Source organism: Syngnathus scovelli, chromosome 16 (assembly GCF_024217435.2).
Source record: "Syngnathus scovelli strain Florida chromosome 16, RoL_Ssco_1.2, whole genome shotgun sequence".
NCBI lineage: Eukaryota > Metazoa > Chordata > Actinopteri > Syngnathiformes > Syngnathidae > Syngnathus > Syngnathus scovelli.
This window is the reverse complement of record NC_090862.1, coordinates 2693134-2715228: the sequence shown is the minus strand read 5'-3', so window position 1 is coordinate 2715228 and position 22095 is coordinate 2693134. Positions and strand designations below refer to the sequence as shown.

Genomic DNA, 22095 nt, shown 5'->3' with positions numbered 1-22095 from the left:
CTTGTGCAATTTTACATTAGATTGCTGGTTTGAAATTTACTTTTATTATTATTTTAATAAACTTTTATTTTAGGAATATTGTGCAACGATGTCACGTAAAGGCCCAATGTATCAATGTTTCAGTATCTTTTTTTTTTATTTCCATCCATCCATAGAAAACCACACTGCTGCTCCTGAATCCGAGATTCGACCCCCTCCCGACGGACTCTCCTCTCCAGCACCCCTGAATAGACCTTACCAGGGCGGCTGAGGAGTGTGATTCCTCTGTCGTTAGAACACACCGTCCGATCCCCCTTCTTCAAGAGGGGAACCACCACCATTCATTTTCGTATTTTATTATTGTTTATATTTGTGTGCATTGTGCAATAAACCTACCACTTGTGTCCAAGTTTACCTAATGGAGTGTCTGTGTGACGTCACAGATCAATCAGCCAATCAGGAGGTGAGGGTGGGTGTGGCTTTGGCCATATTTCCCTAATAAAGTGGCCTGTTATTAGGTACACTTGTAATTAATGGAGTGTCCAAGTGACGTCACAGATCAAATAGCCAATCAGAAAGTAGGGGGTGAGGGCGGGTGTGGCACTTTTCACTTCAACCAGGGGGTGTCAACCTCCAGTCCTCGAGGGGCCGCGTTCCAATATGATGTCCAAGTTACCCTCGTTAAACACACCTGCGTGAAAACTTTTAGCTCCTTTTGACCATGAAAGAAGCTAAAAGTTTTCACGCACCTGCGCTTAACGAGGGTCACTAGGAAAACATGTTGGAACGCGGCCCTGAGGACTAGAGCTTGACAACTGTGACCTTTGACCATGATATTTCCCTAATAAAGTGGCCTGTTATTAGGTACACTTGAAAATGGCGGTGTACCTAATGGAGTGTCCATGTGATTCCCTCGTTAAGTGCAGGTGCGTGAAAACTTTTAGCTCTTTTTGACCGTGAAAGAAGCTAAAAGTTTTCACGCACCTGCGCTTAACGAGGGTCACTTGGAAAACATATTGGAACGCGGCCCTGAGGACTAGAGCTTGACAACTGTGACCTTTGACCATGATATTTCCCTAATAAAGTGGCCTGTTATTAGGTACACTTGAAAATGGCGGTGTACCTAATGGAGTGTCCATGTGATTCCCTCGTTAAGTGCAGGTGCGTGAAAACTTTTAGCTCTTTTTGACCGTGAAAGAAGCTAAAAGTTTTCACGCACCTGCGCTTAACGAGGGTCACTTGGAAAACATATTGGAACGCGGCCCTGAGGACTAGAGCTTGACACTTGTGACCTTTGACCATGATAGTTCCCTAATAAAGTGGCCTGTTATTAGGTACACTTGAAAATGGCGGTGTACCTAATGGAGTGTCCATGTGATTACCTCGTTAAGTGCAGGTGCGTGAAAACTTTTAGCTCCTTTTGACCATGAAAGAAGCTAAAAGTTTTCACGCACCTGCGCTTAACGAGGGTCACTTGGAAAACATGTTGGAACGCGGCCCCGAGGACTAGAGCTTGACCTCTGACCTTTGACCATGATATTTCTCTAATAAAGTGGCCTGTTATTAAGTACACTTGAAAATGGCGGTGTACCTAATGGAGTGTCCGTGTGCTTCCCTCGTTAAGTGCACCTGCGTGAAAACTTTTAGCTTCTTTTGAACGTGAAAGAAGCTAAAACTTTTCACGCACCTGCACTTAACGAGGTGAACTTGGAAAACGTTGGAATGTGGCCCAGAGGACTAAAGCTTGACATTTGTGACCTTTGACCATGATATTTCCCTAATAAAGTGGCCTGCTATTAGGTGCGGTCTCAGTTAAGCACTTGATCAAGCACTTTCCCCAATTGCATTTATTTATTCATGCAATTGCTTGAAGGGATGCATGGAAACACATTTCACTCGTATACCTGGCAGCATTTCTCATAATGACCAGAAGACGGCGACAGTGTACCGTCTGAAGACTACGGAATAAGTTTGGGATGACCGTGAAAAATCTTTAAATTAATATTTAACGGTTTCTTTTCAATAAACTGACCATAATCCTTGTAATTAAATACGTTGAAATGACAAATTAGCACCTTTTATCTTAAACTCCCATTTATTTGTAGTGCAAAGGTAGAAAGGAGAAAGACTAACCGATGTTCAACTTGTCTGATCCCTGTGAAAAGTACCACATACTATCATATTTGACCAGTTTAAACAGTCATCCCAGCAATTGGGCAACAAACACCAAACAAAAGCTTAATCAAGAACCACAAAATATGTGCACACAAATTTAGGTCAATAAAGACTACAGCATAGGTTTCTAGGGATGAAAGACAAGACATTAATCAGCATCTTTGACATGGGGATGGATGTACTGAATGTTCATGCTCCAATATAGAACAGTGACGATTGAAAGTACCATCTATTGACAGATACAGTATGTGCACTCTGGTTTCTTGTGAACAGACATACTCCAAATTAGCATTCTTGTGTATTCAGTAGTTAGAAAAACTAAAACAGGTCTTTAGTGTTGCATCATGTCGATTATAGTGTATTTGTGATGCTTAAGGAGGTCTTCAATTGCCTACATTCACATTTGTGCAGATTCTAAAGTGGTGAGTGCATTTAAGTTTGACCAACAACCATTACCCTGCTCCGATGGAAAAAAAAAAAAAAATGTCACAGGTTGAATTAAACTCATGAGAAAAATCACATTCAAATAAAGCTTACAAATGCAAACATGCAATTCAACTAACAGCTACAGAAAAATACAGCAAAGGGAAGGACTCAAAAGTTAATACACTGTATTCACTCCATATTTCATTTTTAACTACACAAAGGGATATAGTGTCTTGTTGAAGGCATTCCACAAAGCCACTGCTCTGGGAAAGTGCTTTTTGGCTGGTCATGTTAAGAGTTCTAAAGAGAATATTATTCAAGTGAAAACAAGATTAAGATTCTCTGGCAGAGTCTAAGCTCATTCAAATAAAAAAAAAAAAAAAAAAATACAGAAAAATTCATGTGGATGTATAGTGTATAAATGGAGGTATACCAGTGTAGCTTACGACGGATGGTCCAAGGCCACATTTCTACTGTTCCTCGGTTCCGTGTGATATTCAGTGGGGAGCACAATCTCAGCAGATCTCTAAGAAATCCTGACCGCTGACTAACTCTGTTAAGAGTGCCTTAAAATACATTAGAAAAAGTCTAACTAAAAAAAGGATACCATACTGTTGTTAAAACCCCCCAAAATATAATCTAAAAGTCACCTTAAAAGGTGAGACAGTTTTTTTTTTTCTCCTCACGCACCAAGGTCCCAGGAGGAAAGAGCAATGATGGGTCGCTCCTCTGGAAATTATGACGGTACCATGTTCCACCACTAGGGTGTGTGTGTGCAGTAAAGCAGCAAAAGGCAACGATGAGTGCAGTCCTTTCGTTTGAAGTCTTATCTTGGCTGTGGCCGTGTGAGGCCTCTCCTTGCGTTGGTGGCCATCCTCTGCTGGGCCAGGAAGGACATAGCCTGGCCGGATGAGCTCAGCCTCTCGCCCGCCATTCTCTGATGCAAGGTCATTCCCTGAGAGGAAGCAAAACTCGTGTATGGATGCCGTTAAAAGCACAGAGAATACTTTAGAGGACTTCTCACCATGTTATACCAAGCGCTAATTATGAGTTTCTCCTCCTGGTCATGTCTGGATCGGCTTTTCTCATAATCACGCTGAGCACATCATCGCAAGTTAGTGAAGACATCCAAACTTGATTTGTACAATCCAATGCTGAGGGGGATAATATGAGGACTATACCTCCAAGTAATGGATTTTTCTATCTTTCTCTGTCAGCTGGTTCTTCAAGGCCTTAATGTCAGGAGTCACAGTCGCTGGCTGTGGTTTTGGATCCAAGGTCTTCACCACCTAAACACAATTGAGCACAATTATAAAGATCTTGAGAGTGAAAACTCTGTTCATAAATTATATTCACTCAGTGAAATTGTTCATCAACCGGGTTGTTTGTAGATCAAGTTTCGCCGTAAAGTACGGACCGTTCTCGCCTTGTCCACGTAGCGCTTGTATCGCTCCTCCATCTGTTTCATGTCCTCATCCTTCTTCCGCAGGATCTCCTGGAGTTCATCTATCTTCTTGGCCACTGGTAGACAAGAGGATAAAATGAAAGCAAAAGAAGGCGACCTTTACGAAGGCATCTGCAATGGTGCAAGGATGGAAAACATTTGGGAAAAGACTCAACTGTTGCTGTCCACTTTGGGCTCCAGGTCATCCAGGTCTTCTCTTTTCTTTTGGAGATCAGTGTGAGCTTCATGGAGCTTCTCTCTGGAATCAAAAATGGAATCCGCCTTTTGTATGAACAACCGAATCAAAACATGATTGAAGTCAAATGGGAGAACTTACAAATGTTCCTCCAGCTTCTTCTTCAACAAGGAGGACTATAGAAAGAAAACAAAGAAAATACATTAAACTCTAAAACTTGCGTTATTGTTCAAGGGGCGCGCACACACAAACACAGAGTCAAGTCAAAGTCAAAGCTGTTAAAGTCAAGCTGTTGAATCACAGGCCATTTGGACCGTACTTACGATAGCCTGATTTTGGCACGGTTGTTCAGTGGGGCAGACGGACGGGTAGGGACAAGACAGACAGACAGAAGAGGGGGGCAGGTGTTAACGGTGAATCAGCAAACACGGCAAACATGGTATTAATTTCAACACACGGCAAATGCCAAAAGTGGATTTCGACAATTTCATACGGTTTATGTGGTGTTATTGACGTTAGTTTCGGAACTCAATGTAGTGCTTTGCCATCTTGTGGAAGCTATTATGCAACTGTTTGCAGCTTTTCACTATGTGGGACAGGGCTGAGCTCCTAAAGTGGGGCAACCTTTGGCTTTTATTATTGCAGAGTGTAATGTATCACGACAAGGTCCATATTGAGATTTGTCCACCCACTTCTGCTGCCAAATATGGTTCATAGTAAAGATATTTTTGAGTGTAGATATCAAGTGAGTGAATTGAAACAAGCACTCACATCCTCCGTCTTGCTATCCTGCGCTTGAAGTGCTTTCTGGAGCTCCTCAACCTGAGAACGCAGCTCGGACATCTGCTGCTCTTGCAGCCTGAAGGGAAAGAACAACGGCGGGATTGTTGAAGAGCCGCTCGAGAAGGACGGACGATGAAAGGCAAAAGTTAAACGGGTGGGAGGAAGAGAAGTGCTGATCCTTGTGCATCTGTGTGCTGCCGGGCCATGCGGCGCCGCGCTCCACTGAGCATGCTCACTGCGCTCCTCTCCTCCTGTTAGTGAAGATGCTTCCCACACCCTGGGCCTGGTGTTGCCTGGGCTGCGCACGCACACACTCAGTCCACCCACATGTCCACATGGCCGCAGGCATATAAACACACGCAGACAAGAGACAATCTGGCTTTCTGCGGTCTGTCCTCCAGTCCGGCCCACACAGCTCAGCTGAGCGCACAAGTGCAGAGGGTGATTTGACATTTAGGCAGATAGCACTCCTACCATCCGCCAAACGGCCATGTTAATGTCAAAGAACGCACAATATGGCGGCACAGAGCGGGCAGAAGTTGATTTCGTCGACGGCGGGCTGTCGCCTACCGGTTTTGGGTTTCGAGAGCGTTCTTGCTGCGCTGCGCCTCCTCACGATCAGTCTGTACCTCCGCTAATTTCTGTCTGTAGGTTTCCTCTTGGACACACAGCATCTTGTTTTCACTTTGTAAGCGTACCATGGTCTCCCTGCAAAGAGGTTTTCATTAGAGGTTATTAAAAAAAGAGGCCAAGAATTGGTCATGAGAGCAAAAAAAAAAAAAAAAAAAAAACATACGCGAGTTCAGTGGGCATGATCTCAGCAGCAAGGTTTCCAACTGCGGCCTCGTTGTCGCACAAGCTTCCTGTGGAGATATCAGATTGCAGATTGCGCTTTTACGAAATAAAACGACTCATGTTCATTCAAACAGCTGGCAACTCTCCAAATGCAAATTTGCTGAGCCCTTATCTCACACGTTGGTATTTCTGGTAAACCATTTCTTCCTTTTTTCATTCAACGGCATCGATGTTAGCTTACCTGCATCACTGAGACACTTCTGTTGCACCTGCGCACACCTCAGCTCGTCATTTGTCTCCCGAAGCGTGTCTCTCTCAGTCATCAGACGCTAAAAATTAAATATTGCTTCAGTTCGGGCAAAAGAGAATCTATTAATGATGTAAATAAACTTTTTGTGTCAACAACTCACTCCTTTCTCTTTCTGGAGTGCCTCATATTTATCATAAAGGTTCTTGTACTCAAATTGCCACTTCTCAGCTTTCATGGCCTCGGACTGGTGCTTGGTGAGAAGCTCGTGAGCCTGCAAGTCACAGGAGAGGGCATAGTGATGGGTCGTGTTTAATAGCCCTTTGATGTCAACCTGGAAAAACTATGCTTGCCTGCTTCTTGTACGTGTCCATCTGACTACGGAAGACGTTAGCCCTGCGGAGCTCCTCCTCCAGCTCGCAGGTGCGCTGCATGTACACGGTGTTTCGCTCCTCCAGGAGGCGCACCTGTCTGCGGAGGTCACCCAGATCTTCCAGCTTTCTCTTGTAAGTCTCCACCAACGTTTCCAGCTGGTTCACCCGGTCGGAGGAGTGCCTGAGGGGCAGGAGGGGAAGCGGGTAAGGACAAGACATCCCTCAGGATATGTACTTGGCCGAGGTGAGATGGTTCGCGATTGGCTCCTCGCTCTGCTTGACTTTGGAAAGGCTCTGACGCAAAGCGACATCAATGCATGAAATGTCTTTTATCAACACAGATGTCAGAGTGAGGAGGTGAATGGACGTCTGTGTGTGGGCAGTGTGGGAGTTGTTTCTGTGAGTGGAAGATGAGAATGGAGCTTTAAGCATTTGCATGGCTTCCCACATTTGATTGTGCCGTGATGCGTCATTTCAGACGTCAAAAGGACTTGTTGATTAAAAAGTTCAACAACTATCATAAAAAAAAAACTCGTGACTGTAATCCTTCTAAATTATTATGGAAATGATACTTTCAAGCTATCAAATGCTAGACAACAAAAAAAGAAACTAAATAAGCAGTCTTACCTGAGAATATCCATCTCATCTTTGAGGCCTTGCGCTTCTTGCGCAAGACTGTTCAAATCTTCGTTCCTTTGCTGCACGTTGGCCAATTCACGCTCCAGCATGTCCGCATGCAGACGCAGGTCATCTCGACTGTTCTCCAGTCTAATGTGTAAAGTGACATAAGCACCCTTTTAAATTTGACTATGATGATGTTGTTCAAAGTATTCAAAGACCTATTCAAAGCCTGTCACTGCCACTGTGACCATCTTCAAGCGTATCTTGCTCCGACTTTTTACCTGTAGTTCTCATCTTGGAGCTGCTCCATTTGACTCTGCAGCAGCAGCAGTTTCTTGCCGGTGATGGCAGTGCCGGAGACATCCAGCGAGTCGCAGCGGTTCAGCTTCTCCTTCAAGGAACGAGTCTCCGTTTGGAGTGATAGCTTCTCCTCCTGAGCCACCGACAGCTGCCGAGAAAAACGGAGACAAACATGGAAAAGGCGTGCAAATGGGGATAAGCATCGGAAAGGGAATGAATGTTATTGAGATAGAAGACGGGGCATTCTTGTGGAGAAAAGACCGCAACAGCACAAGCACATGACCGAGTCACTGAAAATAAACTCGCCACTTTTTTCGTGTGCACACATGCTATGTTCTCAATTTACATGCTTACGCCTCAAGACTAAGTCAGCTGGTCTAAAATGTTCCCAGGCCGATCTGTCTCAATGGTGAAGTTGTTAACTTCAGCCTCAGGGGTCAATGAACGGCTGCAAAGAAATGTGCAAGGAGTGCATACAATCTTCTGAGGTCAGTCAGGAAAAAAAAAATAGTTTGACTTAGGAAAAAGTATATAGTGGACAGTATATTTACAAACTGTTGTGGGGCCAAGCAGGTAGAGGTGTTTTTTTTGGGGGGGGGGTTAGACAAGAGAGCAATGCAATCTTCAAAAAAAGGGAGTAGCAACTTACCTTTTGGAATCCTTGGAACCTACACTGCACTTTAAGGACAGATTGCATGCTTTAGCACAGGACCACAGACAGCAAATCAATTTCCAAACAACAAGTGACTAATCCCTAAAGCGTGGGCTACGCAAGTAAACAAAACAGGTGGGCTGAAAGCCGTGGAAATTTGAGTTGGCCGCGGCTCCATCCAAAGGCAACGCGTCAGTTTTAGTTTGAGGTTATGCAACACTTAATGTAACTTTGGGGGTAAAAAGGAGGGGGAAAAAAAAACTCAATACAATCAGTGTATTCTCCAAGCCAAGGTTACACAACATCAAATCAAAAGAAAGTACGCTCAGGCAATCAATAAGGGCCAAAATACACCAAAACAGCAGCACACACACATTGGAAAAACACAGCGCAGCAAACCGGTTCTTGATGTTTGCCAATATAAATTTACCTGATGTTCCAGGTCTTGACAACGCTGACGAAGGTCCTCTTTTTCACCCGCCTCCTCACTTAGAAAATAATACTTCCTGGACTGCAAACACAAAATAGTCAAGTGGTAAATTGATCATTCATAGAGAGCAGAGAATTTAGAGTTCCACCTGGTAGTCAAAGTCTCCATAGGTCTCTGGGCTTCCTGGTTCAGATGAAGGCTCTCTTGATAAAAGCTACACAAAAACAGCTTAAGTCAAAAAAACTGTATAAAATATTGCCTCAGTTTTTATACAATTGGGTTTTATCTGAATTTAAATACACGAAAAAATGTCCAAATTGTGAACTAACGGCCATTTAGTTCCACCTCTGAATACAAGCGGATTGGGAATTCAAAGATGCTAACTAGCATGAAGCTCACAAGCAGCTGACTTACCTCCTGAATGGCTGTCATGACGACATGCTGGACAGATTCCTCGAGTGTCATGATCTGCTGGATTTGCTCTGGTTTTAAGAAAAGAGAGAGCTTGGGGAACAAGCACAGCTTCTTTTTCTAAATAGAGGAAGCATCTTGCACGATCTGATCACTTTGATGCTCTAGCTAATACTCTTAAAGCCCCGTAAAATATCACATTTACCTTGTTTCTTTTCACAGCTGACAGCACAACCCAAGACGAGCTGCACTAGCTTGCCCAGCTCAGTGATGTCACCCATCTCACCAATGAGATTCACATCAGGCAAATGCTCTTCCAACACTTGATGGCCCAGTACCTGGTGTTTGAAATCAGAAGAGGAACCACAAAAGTTAAAACAATAATGTGTATTTATGACCAAATAAAAAGTTTGATCAAATAAAAACATTCCTTACATCATGGTAATATTCCAGTATGCTCTTGAGAATCTTCTTCAAATTGCTGACCTTCAGAAGAAAAACAAACACTGTTAATACAGTCATTTGAACAATTCTAAACCTGTTCATAAGAATTTCGCATTGCCTTGAGGCGCCAGTTGTCTTCGCTCTCCTCTTTGATCCTACCCAGCCAGGTTTCATTAAACCAAGCAGGGTCTCTGTTGATGACAGGGAGGAAACAAGTGACGTCACAGTTCTGGTCTCTTATATAATGTAAGTATGTACAGCATAAAGTTTGGTTCATTCAATGAGGAATGCCATTTCATGTGACCACAACAATCACCTAAACATATCTAATTTAGGTTGCAAAAATACTAACATTATATTTAGGACATGTGCGATGGCCACTCCACTTGTTAGGTCTTGCTTGCTGTTGCATGATGGCACCTGAAATGTCTGCAACTGAGAAAAGTACCACAAAGACTTAACATTACTTTCAAAGTAATGACACAAATTTTATAAATAAAAATTTGTCAATCTGCAAATGAGAGTAAAATACACTTATTTAAATGCGTTACTTGAGCTTTAAACCTTTCAATTTAATATGTGTACATTAGTATTCTGGTGTGGGTTCAAGCAGACAGGTGTATTTGGACTGAAATAACCACTAAAACCACGAATCGCTACTTGGCTCATTTTATATTAACTAGGTCATGTTTCTTTGCTGATACTGGAGCTGAATAATGAAAAGATAACGCAGGAAAGCAAACAGGTTGTTCCGAGCGCGTTAGCCGTGCAGGTTAGCGTCGCTAGCTTAACAACGCTCAACTTTCACACCTGACTACGCGACGGCTAATCTATCGTCTCCATTTCGGCGATAACGTGACAGTATTATTTCACAAAAGTTCTAATGACTCCAAAGTTTAATTTGCCACTACTGGTCTGTCACCTGATAACTATTAGCAATGCTATGCGGCTAAAGTCAAACTTACCCATGTTAGAAGTGAATCACACAGCTCGGCTTTGTCCAGGCTCATTCTGTTTTTTGTGTGGGTCCGGTTTTGTTACCTGTAAAAATTTCGACTTTATCTTGTGAGGAGAATAAAGTTGTTTCTAACTTTGTTACTTTCGGACTCCGGACACGTTCCACGTCAGTCAGGTTGCCATGGCCTTCATGTGCTCCTGCCTGCTGTCTGCGCGTATGTCTCGCCTCCAGCCGGGCTTGCGAGCTTCCGTATTTAGAGCGTTTCTATGGAAACGGATTATGTTTCGGGTCAGCTTGTCTGAAATAAATAGGCTAAATATGACAATAACAACAATACACATATTATCGCATATTGTACTATGGATTTTAAATAAACAAATAATTCGAATGAGTTATTATTGTATATGTTTCTGAAAAATATTGATCAATTCCATCATTTTAATTATTTTATTTTATATTCTAGTAAATGTTGAAGTACGTATTTGAGTCCAGTACTTACAGTTAATACAAAATTAAACCAATAAATAAATGAATGTTTATTTAGAAAGCACGTTACTCAAAGTAGTTAAAAACTACACACCCTTGTTTGAATATCAGATTTTGTGGCATAAATGACACCAAGATAAATCATTTCAAATCTTTAAACGTGGCCTATAACATGTACAGCTCAATTTAAAATATATTTTTAAGAGGTGGTGTGGAGATGGCATGACAGATGAAGTGTTTGCGCAAGTGTGCACACCCATAATGGGGTTGGCTGTTCAGAATTAAGCAATCACAGTCAAACTCGTGTTAAATGGGAGCGTACATTACGAGTTCCAAAAAGCACCACTAGATGGCTCTAGTTGACCAATGGCCTTATAATAAAGCTTGCTGCACACGTGACTGCTTGGAATCTAATATGAAACCCCAGTTTTGGCAAATCGCTCTAACGATAAATATAAGCTTTAATAAACCACAAATATGTAGTTTTTTCCCTCCAAAATTATTAGGAGTTGTGTTTCATATTCCAACCATTTGAAATGGGAAACATAACCTGGGAATATTTTCCATAATTGGTTTGTTTGCCTTCTACTGAAAAAATATGAAAAATATGAAAAAGACTAGTTACATGTAAGTTGTCATTATACAGAAAAATGTCACCAAGTTCCTGTCAGAGTCTTGTGTCTCTCTCTGAGCACTAACTAACATGCTGTCACACACGAACACACACTCCCACTTTCTTGGAATTATATATATCTCATTCTGGCCTCATGATTGCTTCCTTATTTGTCATCAAACAAAGATTAATCACAAAGAAAACGATTCCATTATTTCCGCTTTGTCCAGATGACCTTGAACTATGACCTCATCCTCTTTCAGTATGAGATTTTCTTTCTTTCTTTTTTTTAATCACCAAGTCTTCTCCTTCAAGCCTGCCTTTACCAGGTTTGTCTTAATCTACTTCCTGTTTCCCTCAATTGTTTCTGAACGACTGGACATTTCTATTTTTCTGGATGTGGTCAAAAGGAGTGCCTCTAATTGCCTTTTACTTCATATTCTAGTTAAAAACACTATCAGTATGAGGTCACTTCTATATTTACTGATACATGTAATGATAACTCAAGACTTGACAGGTGGACCCAGGATATGTGACAAGTTCATGAACTGGACTCTGCTAATAACCTGCTCCTCTTGCTCGAGGTGAGCATGTGGTAGATGATTTGGACTGCTGAGGCTGACATTTCATATTATGACAAGTAGGGCAGCACGGTGGGCGAAATGTTAGATGATATCAGATAACCTTTATGAGCAGTTTTGAGCGACAGGGTTCAAATCTGCAAACTTCTAATTGTCCGTGGGTGTGAATGATAATCTATCGTATATCCGTTTTGTGATTGAAGTCAAGGGTGCAGCTCGCCTCTCACCTAGTGCAACTTGAATCTTATCTGCGAACAAATACAGTGCTGCTCAGCCTGTCTTGGCATGACACCAAAATCATTGGAGTAGATGCCTGGGAGGAAATGAGGTTCTTGACTGGGGAGTCTTCAGGAGAAGTTAGTCAGCCCCCCAAAGACGAGGTCAGGCTGACTAAGAGTCGAGTGGCAGGAGGTGTGGCGGGGGCTCTGGCAAGGCAAAGCTCCGGCGGAGGCTGACTATTTTTGGATAGCCCCTCTTCCTCCACGTTAATTCCTCTTTTCACCCGTTCTCTCTTTCCTTATTCCCCAGATGTGTTTCCTTCCTGAAAGTCAAAAGGCTTTACTTCTCCTCTTTTCCAAGCCCGCTATGACGCACTAGCATCTCTCCGGGGGGGTCAGAAGCTAAGATTGAGTAATGATTTACTTTTTTAGGCTTGCGGGTTACTGGTTTGGAAAAACAAGGGATGGTTCCTGTTTTGTGTAAAGAATGGAACATTCTGAAATCCCAACAACTGAATTGAATATATATTTTTAACGGTTTAACAAATAAGTATTTCACATTTTATCTTGCGTCACTTCGTTCTTTGGTAAAATTGTCTTTCAGTTCCTCTTCTTGTATGATCGTAAAATATGATTTTTTTTGGTGTTATGAAACATAATGAACAAAAAAATTAACATTGAAAGACCGTGACAAAATGATCGCTGATTTTAATGTAAAAAAAAACCATCAATTATAGTTCAGATTAAAACAAATAAAAATAATGATATATTCTAAGGATTGATTTTGGCAAAATTGTACCAAAGAAAATCTAATTTTAGATTAGTGAAACAAAATTTCAGCAAAATCTTACATTTTGGACCCCAAATAAAGCAATAAAAGCTCTTATAATTAAAAAACTAATAAGAAAAAGAGTCCGCAAGACGTGAGAAAATAATATGCGAACAAAAGAAACACTGCACCTTTAAATGAAAGAATGCCAAGGATGTGTGGCTCTGCCCAGACATTTGGAACTGGAATGTGTTGGAATGCTAGCAGTGCTTTATTTCCCCTGCAGCTTTCTCAGGTGCTACAAGGAGAGGAAAACAACAGCAGAGATGGACGGAAAATCACACAGACTGTCTAATGACAAAGCGCATTTCGAGACATGAGCTCACTCACATGCTGTCAGGGAGGACAGATTTATATATCGACCTTCCTTATCAGCTGGCCCCTGCTCGAAACCGCACGTTTACAAGCACACTATGTCTGTCCAGGTAGTTAATAATACTCTCACCTCAGGAAGTTGGCACGCAGCGTTCGTCTTGTAACAGCCTGTCAGGACAAAGTGGAAGCGTAGAAATGTTGTCTGTCTATTCAATTCAATCAACTCATTTGTTCATTTCCAGTTCAACTATTGAACTGTTGTTATTTGCGTTTGTTTGTTTGTCTGCCCACATTGTGCCTAGTGACAGTTTCTACCAACAGTAGGAAAGTGTGTACTCTGACAACAGCGAGTCTGTACGGCCTTTATGGTGAAGCCTCCACACAACGGTAAAAAACAGAAAATCCCGAAACTAAATTGAATTTTTTTTTTTTTTTTGGGCCTGTAAATGGACACATTTTTTCTTTTTAAATTAAAAGTAATGTAACAAAGTTTGATTGTTGTGGTATCACCGTTTTTAACATTTAAAAGAAGTAATTTAAATAATAAAAATAATAAGAAATCATGTAAATATTACTGGGGAAAAATTAATTGCATGTTACAACAAATTAAAATATATTTTTTTTTAAGATGAATGTTACAAGTAGTCGCGGCATTAAAAAAAAGACATCACGGTAATTTAATAATACCAAAATGAATTAAAAAAAATATATATTTAATTACTGAGCATAACTTGACCAACAGCATAATTAATAACTTGTAGCATGTGTCATATGAGGCCCTCAGTGGAAAAATATGCCAATCCCTGATAGATTGCATACACACATTTGCATTCTATGTAGTTAACAAAAAGTACCATTATGAGTCGAGCAGCAAAATGAAAGTATGCAGGCTTCTGCTCGTCAATTAGGTCAAAGTGTCTTGAAGAAGAGTGCACAACCTCACTTGCTCTTATTTTAGTATTTGAATGAAATATGCTCACTTCCCTTCACTGGAAGCATATTCTATCGTTATTCTGTGAATGAGGCCGCATTAGAAAGTGCTTGGAGTACATTGAAAGTAGCAAAATGACTAATCTACATTGTACTATGACTCAATAAGCAGGTGTCAAACCCATGTCTGTAAGACAAAGTTTGAGGAATAACAATGAGATTCAACTCAAATTAAAATTTGATACGATTTTTAATTGTGCATGAATCTGTCCTGCGTCTTGGTTTCTGATTCCAAGCCTCTCCCTCTCTCTCTCCTTCTCAGATACACAAATAGGCTGCACATGGCCAGCATGAATGAGTCACAGTGGCTTGGTAACAAGTGGCTCTTCTCAGGGACAGTCCCTCCATGAAGCCATGTGGTTAGGGCCAATCACCTTGAGAGTATCAGGTGCATTTGCTCCTCCGTGCAACGTGAGACTCACCTCAATTGTCTCCTCCATGTTTGCAATAGCAACCAGCAAGCTATGGGGAAAGGCGATCCAATGCCGATCAGGATCCGGAGAACCCGAAAGACAGCGAAGATCTTTGGTGACATTTGTATGTTGTGCGCCACATCTAAAAATAGATAATCGGAAGCATGAGGCATTAGGTGGATTGGCAGAGCAGATGACATGGTCTCATAGTAAGATGATCAATTATGCTAACTGCTGCACATAACGTGATCAGTCAATAAGTTTTATTTTAAATTGAAACGACAAATTTAAAACAAATGACCATGTTGACTTCATTTAGTAAAACGTTTCTAGCAGCTGGTTATGGCGCAGTGGTTGTAAAAACAATAATTACCGACCAAACAGGAATAATAACAGCTTAGACACACACACTGTTTGTGCACATTGCTCCTAGCACACGTTGGAGAACACATAAACACACCTCAAACGCACCATCAACTTTGGTATAACAATAATGCCACTCTTCAACCTGCGTTCCTCCACCCTGTTTGCTTTTTTAGACACGCTTCACACACCCTTCACCAGAATTCTTTCTTTTACGGAGTTGTTTCATGCAGAACAGGACTTAGCCTTCTCGTCATGCTGGTGCCTGCTGGTTGACGCTGGCAGGTTCTTTATGCATGTCTTTAAACAAACAGTGATTGACATCTTAAATTGAATTATTATTATTATTATTTATTTTAATTTTTACATTTTTATTATATTATATACATATTTTTTATTATTATTATTGTTATTATTATTATTGATATATTATTTACACCAATGAAATTAATTCAATTATTAGAATATATTCAGCAGGTCAAAATTGGCTCCAAAATCTGACTTTGGACACCCATGATAAACTAAAATTTAATATTCAAGGCTAAATGCAGGGATTACAAAAGCCACTTGACCGTTTGCTGGGCGTGAGACCAGATTCGAAGGAGTTGTCAACATATAAAAAAAAAAAAAGTCTGGCAACCACACCTTCAGGCTTGCACAACTTCCCCTATCCTTTGGTCTACACACTCTTGGCAAACACACCCAAACAATCTTCACCCTTCAGTCCCTTGTTCTGTTTTCTGCAGCTAGCCCGGCCCCTAATTGAAGTCCTCGCCTAACCCTTAGATTATATAGCCGGGCTTGAAGCCCAGAGAGCACCTTGTCAACAAGTGTGACCCGAGTGAGGCCTTCACTCAAAGTGACACTCCTCCTGACTCAGCAGTACTCGGGCTACTGTTTACTGAACCTGTCCTCTGCAATCAAAACGTCTGTATGGGCGCTGAGTGTAATTGCGCTGATGTGCTGGGCTGGCACCTCTTAGCTGCGTGGAAAGAGGGGCGACAGCGAGGAGGCGGGGCTTAGTCTTTGTCCCCCTTTATTCACATCACAGTCAAGCAGCTTGGGCACGCAAAGGCAACGGATTATATGCGCACGTAGTAAAAATTTGTATCAAAAATACCAGTGGTATCGGTAGTTAGTATCGGTAGCGGCGGCTACACAACAATTGGCATCGGTCTGAAAAAAAATGATTGATTTGGTAATTTCCATTATGATGAGTTGTTGCCGGGAATTTTTTGCTCCTTTTAAAAAGCGAGAAGATAGGCTAATTGGACATACTAATTAGTGTCACAATGCTACTTGGCTAGGCTTCACCTCCCTTGTGACTTTGCACAATCTAACTGGAAAGAAAAGCAAGAAGGATTGGTGCATGTCAGCACAATGCGCAAGTGGTGTCCAAAGTGAGACTGACACGTTCAGACAATCATCTACCGTGACGTATCTCCACCTTTCAGGTGAAATAATGTCCTGTCGACTGTGATATGCGCCATCGACTGCCACGATATTGCACGTCATCAATAAGTGCAGCTCGCTCGCCGTTCCTACTTTGATGGCAAAATCCGAGCGCTGATGAAGCGACAGATTGTGACTGAAAGTGGTGTCAAAGACCTTTGAAGTCAAGATGAACACGTTTATCGGTGGTGCACAAAGAGAGCACGAGTCACGATAGCATCAGCGGTTAGAGAGATAATTACAAGAGAGTGAATAAAGGTCCATTATGGAAGTTTGAAAGGGAGCTGTCATGTAGGATTACATGATCTTTCAAACTCTTCTTGTTGGGTCACTCTAGATTCTTCTTAAAGCTCTCCTTAACTGCAGAGTTGAACTATCTCACCCTGACTTCCAGCTAATAGTTCCACCTTTCTCCGGGGGAATATCTTGCCAGTAATCCTGGATTTTGCTGTCTTCAATGATATTTTCAGATGCGAGGAACATGAAAAGTTCAACAGTGCAAAAATTTACAACATGGATGAAGTGATTTTATTTGAGCTGACCCTCAGCTGAACTCGATGCGAGTCACACAGATGTGGTCAAGACAGATTACATTGTATTTATTTTATTTTGCTTGACTGAGGGAAGCGATGTTAGCTGGCCTTCTCCTTGACTTTATATTTTGCAAAATAAAACGGTAAGAATTGATTGCCTTCAGTTGTTTGGATTAATTTAATTTTCGTCCAATCAGATTTGAGCTCCTCTGTGTTGCCATGTAAATGTAATTTACTCAAGGGGTGCAGAATTCCCAAAAAGATATAACCTAGATATCACCTAAAAGATATTTCTTTCTTTTTTTTTTTTTTTTTAACCAGATTTCACATTCCCCAAAGAATTGCACCTGGTTGTCAGATAAATGTGTCAGCGTGACAACTCCTAAATTTCTTGGATACGTGGGAGTGATGTCATAGCAAAGCTAGTTTTGTTTTGTAGAAGCTTCTAATACTTAAGTAAAAAAACTGCAAACCACAACAATATTTTTTTTTTATCAATTTGACGCTTGGTTAATTTTTATGAATTATTTATTGTTCTGGTTATGATTCAGAACAAAGGCTTAACTGTGTCCCAAGTGAGTGCTTACTATTCGCCACCTCCCCTACACAGCGCTAACAAACTTCCCTCCTTCACGTACGTTGAATCTGTTTTGGTAGAGCAACAACCCGGAGGGAAAAATGAAACGTGCTCACCGACACATATTAACCCTGGCTGTGACCCTAACAACTTGTCAAGAAGATAAACGTCTCAGACTGGAAGGAGAGCACGAGAGAGAAAAAAAAAAAAAAAAAGCATTCTGTTTCCCGTAAATGAGGAAGGGGAGGGAAGGGGGGGTTTTGGGAAGTTTAGTGACTCATCACTTTTTCTTTTCTTCTGCCACTCCCCCCTTTTTGCATGGCGCTGCACAACTTGAATACCTTCACGGTAGACGGGTCGGGCCCATGGTAGCTTGAATGGGGCCTCTTGAGTCTCGACAGCGGTGTCACGTCGATCGTTATTGAGCAACGCAGCCGGAGTCCCAGCTGTCCGCGTGGCTGTCAACATCTTCAGCTGCCTTTGTTCACTTGGAGAGATCCTTCACTTTGAAACATGAGGAGATAACAAGTCAAGAGTTAGACAGCAGTTTAAAAAAAACACATCTTATTTCTGGCTATTGCAGTTTTCTGACTACAGGTGCAAATATTCAGGTTGACTTTGATGAATGAGTCATCAACTTTTTTTTTTTTTTTGTATAATAACCTGCGGACAAAAGCTTATAAATGATTGCAGTTAATATCAAGCTTTTACAAGCAGGCTTGAAAAAAAAAAAAAAAAAAACATCTCTATTTTCTTCTCCTATTTTTAAATCATCGCTTCTGTGTGACTGCTCAGTGGTCCGTAAAGACCTTTGTGGTCACCAGGATCATTTTGTGGCTGAGGGACTTTCCCCTGCGGACCCCGGCGCACCACACAATAACACCCTCCAACCCTCTCGTTAGGAACCATTTAGCTCGAGGCTCAAAGCCTAATAACAGACTCCTCAAAGAGTGATGTCACTAGCTGTAAACAACCGCCGACGACAAAAGGGTCTCGCTTCTCGCCTCCGTTTGACCGCGGTGACCTCACGTGATTGAAGGGCCTCCGACTTAAAGACGTCTCTTGTGCACACCAAGCTGCCATGCGGCTGCTACCGGTGACTAAAACGTGACTAATCAAAACAGTTGTAGTTGGCTCGCCGTCGACATGTCATCGAGCCCTCGCTATACGGGAGGAGTGGAAGTGCCACAGACAGACGGAGCTGTTCAATTTGTCTGTGTTTATCTTTCCTTGTAGATTCAAATAAAAACAGACACACAGTTAAAATGGTAAGTTCTTACTTTCTCTACGATTCATTAGTAGAAACTGATATGACCATGAAAGACCTTTCCGGTTCAATCATTAAGTCAAAGGCACCAAACAGTGCCGCCGCTGTGATTTATGAAAAACAAAATCCACTCCATGTGCTCGCCTGGGCTTGCGGTTTCCTTCAAAGGTGTACCTTGTTAGCTGACTCACTGGCTGAAGTTTGCGCGTTTCCACTTCCACTTTGAAACCTTTCCAACTGAAACTTTGCAGAGTTACACGAGGGTTACTCGAGAGGAAGAGATGGGGATTTGGAAGCAGTTAGATGATGGCTGATTCACTGAGGAAACAACATGGGAGAATGTGTCACAGGACTGTCATAAGGAATGTAATATCCATAAACAGTGTGTGAAAATCCTGAGCTTGGAAATTGAAGGTTGAAGTATTTTTTTTTTCCATTATATATACATATAACCCATAGCCAATTAGGTGCTTTTAAGAATATCCAAAATATATTCAAAATATATTAAAATACAAAATAATAAAATATATTAAAAATGAAAATAGTTCTACAATGAATCGGAGGGTTTAATGTGTGCTGCTTTCATATTTATAAATTAAATATCTGTCAACAAATCCAGCAAAATCCCATTACATAACCTGCGCCACAACTTAGACCCGCTTTTAGATGTTCTACAACCAAAATGTCACATGCGCCGGGTTAAAGTTGGTCTGAGTGATTTTCTGGCTTTGCATTTAGTATCTGAGTATCAGAAACCAAGTATCTGAATTTCCATTATTATGGTCACTTATTATTGCGCAATCCCTAAACCAAATCCACAAAACAACATATTGATATGAATGTTTTAGCGGAGTTCAGGGCCATGATGTTCAGTGACTAAGACCCCTGATGTTTGTCCAGTAGGTACCAGATTTGATGTCCATCTGTCAAAGGACCATGAACACACACACACACACAAAATCAATGTGAAAATTTGCTCACTTGCTCTAAAAGGGAGCATCTTCCACACGGCTGAATGTCAGCTCATCATGCACATGAAATGCACCCTCTTACTCACCCCCTTGCTCTTTTTGTCCTGACATTTAGCGCCTCGCTTCCCATGCAACGTCTGTGGAGGTCTGATCGTATCACCCCGGGGGTCTTACACCTGTGTGGTCCTGCGGGTCAACATGAGGAGGACAGACTGGGTTAAGGAACACAAAGATAAAAAAGGTGGTTCATCTCGTCTGACTAACAAGACAGGCTTTTAATCCTCTTTGACAGTTTTATCTTACTGAGCTAAATGGTAACAGATGAAGCCAGGAAATGTTTTTTTTTTTTTTTATCACGTTTGACTACATTATTCTATCGATGGAACTGACATGAAAAAAATGTCCAAGTAATTGTGAAACCGAGACACGATGGGGAACCATTAAGAGCCACTGCACAAACATCATCCCATTGCCAACGCAACCTTATCGAAAGTCTCGAAGAAGAAAAAAATCACTTTGGTAGAATAGAAACAAGCAGATGAAGGAAAACAGCACAAAGGAAGGCCCTAAGTCGAATATGACAGTTAGTGACATCATCGACAACTTCCAGAGGATAGAAGAAAAGGCCATAAAAATAAAAATGCAAACCACTCATTAGGAAGACGAAAAGGACAGCCAGGCTGGCATTTCCAAAAAAGTATAGAAAATGGAGACAAAACAAAGATGAAATACACAACAAATAACTTTATTTTTCTATGTGCAATTAACAATTACAAAAAGACCTCCAGCAGATATTTAACGCTCGGTTTTAAATAAGAAGAAGTACGATATCCCAGCTATCTATAAGCACTACCCCTAATGAGAACTCACAAAAGCTCCAAGCAATAGTGCTACTGTACTTTGATTAATGTTGGATGCCGATGTGGGCGTATACACAGAGGAGACTGTTTGGTTAGACGCTTTAAGGATATTTCTCAAGCCAGTAAAGCTAGGTACATGAATACTGATTTTTAACATCTCAAGTTGACAATTCTAGTGGGCAGTGTAAGGCAAATAATAAATATAATATAAAAAAATTAAAATAAATAGATAAATTAGTAAAAATAAATAAAAAAATGTTTTTATGACCTTTCTACATGTGTTGCTGCACCATTTGTGTGCAGATAAATATTGCTTCGAGTGTTCAAAACACCCGGCGTGCAGATGCTAAACGATTTACATATGTTGTTTCACACTTCACACTGTATGCGTCACGCTCACCTCATGTCATGGGTGTACATCTCCTGATCAAGACATTGGCGCTCAAAATAGATATCTCTCACTTCCTTTGGCTTTATAATTAGACCTAGTCCGAGGAATAGTCCAGGAAAAAGTTTGTAATGACCACTTCTTGCTAATGACTGTGGTGTGTGTAAGAGGTGTGAAATGTAATGTGCGGTGGCGTGTTGAAAAGTGATAAGATTCATCATCACTTATATAAATTGTAAACGTTTAAAAGAGACTCATGATTGCTAGTATTAGTTGTATTGGAGATCTTATCGTTTTTAAAAAAGACGGCAGAGGTCACGGCTTCCGCTGTGTTTCGTGACACACTTGAGCAACCTCAATCGGTGGTCATTGACGTACGATGTAAATTTGATGACTTCACTTTGGAAAATGATGTTGAAATTCCTTGAATTTGAAAGATTCATCATAATACCGCAGCATTGAGTAAACCACATTTTGACGACAGGTGCTGAAAGGAGGATAAAATGGAGGGAGTTAAAAAAAATGTTAAGTCCAGTATAATTTGTGGGATGACGTTTGAATGTGAAAGCCGTTTTTTTTTTGCGCAGATGTTCATGTGGCACAGGGAAGTACGTGTGACTGTGTCCATTAATAGCCGGGCAAGACACAGCTTGTCCCAGATTGTGAGATACTGAATTGTCAATAAGTCATATCCTTTGTAAGTGGCAACCATGAACTTTTCAAATCTGGCATGCTTCATGAATTATTTTTTTTTTTAACCATATTAAAAAAAATTCTGATTATCGGGTGACATATTTACATAAGGATCTGTGTGTAAAAAGATTGTGGCAGTTAAAAAAAATCTAATTTTCACTTCCTCTATTGTTGTGAATGGACTCAAATGTGTAAGTCTTGACAGCTAGCAGTGAACAGAATGGTCAGCATGGATTTTATTTTTGTGATTTAATTACCAATTTAATCTGCTTCAATACCTTTTCATCATAATAGTACATAATAATGTTATT

The 22095-nt window shown here is 41.1% G+C and overlaps 1 protein-coding gene across 12 annotated transcripts in view; it reads right to left on the bottom strand.

Annotated features, from left to right (window-relative positions):
- Nucleotides 1–2055: 2055 nt before the first annotated feature.
- Nucleotides 2056–22095, bottom strand: part of hook2 (hook microtubule-tethering protein 2) — a 36898-nt gene continuing 16858 nt past the window's right edge. For 3 of the 12 annotated variants that reach the window (XM_049746009.2, XM_049746016.2, XM_049746014.1), the window contains 27 exons: nt 19930–20029; nt 19064–19190; nt 17947–18109; nt 14690–14822; nt 13094–13445; nt 10243–10499; nt 9630–9712; nt 9396–9468; nt 9269–9319; nt 9039–9171; nt 8837–8904; nt 8571–8636; nt 8423–8503; nt 7322–7488; nt 7047–7187; nt 6399–6600; nt 6209–6319; nt 6040–6127; nt 5800–5866; nt 5574–5711; nt 4992–5079; nt 4362–4396; nt 4201–4283; nt 3998–4101; nt 3762–3869; nt 3605–3676; nt 2056–3535 (listed from right to left, as the gene is read on the bottom strand). In XM_049746009.2, coding sequence (XP_049601966.1) covers nt 3407–3535; nt 3605–3676; nt 3762–3869; nt 3998–4101; nt 4201–4283; nt 4362–4396; nt 4992–5079; nt 5574–5711; nt 5800–5866; nt 6040–6127; nt 6209–6319; nt 6399–6600; nt 7047–7187; nt 7322–7488; nt 8423–8503; nt 8571–8636; nt 8837–8904; nt 9039–9171; nt 9269–9319; nt 9396–9468; nt 9630–9712; nt 10243–10287 — 2133 coding nt within the window. In that variant the 5' untranslated portion in view covers nt 10288–10499; nt 13094–13445; nt 14690–14822; ... (1 more) ...; nt 19064–19190; nt 19930–20029 and the 3' untranslated portion in view covers nt 2056–3406. The other 9 variants (XM_049746013.2, XM_049746020.2, XM_049746017.1 and 6 more) reach the window with 6 other exon arrangements.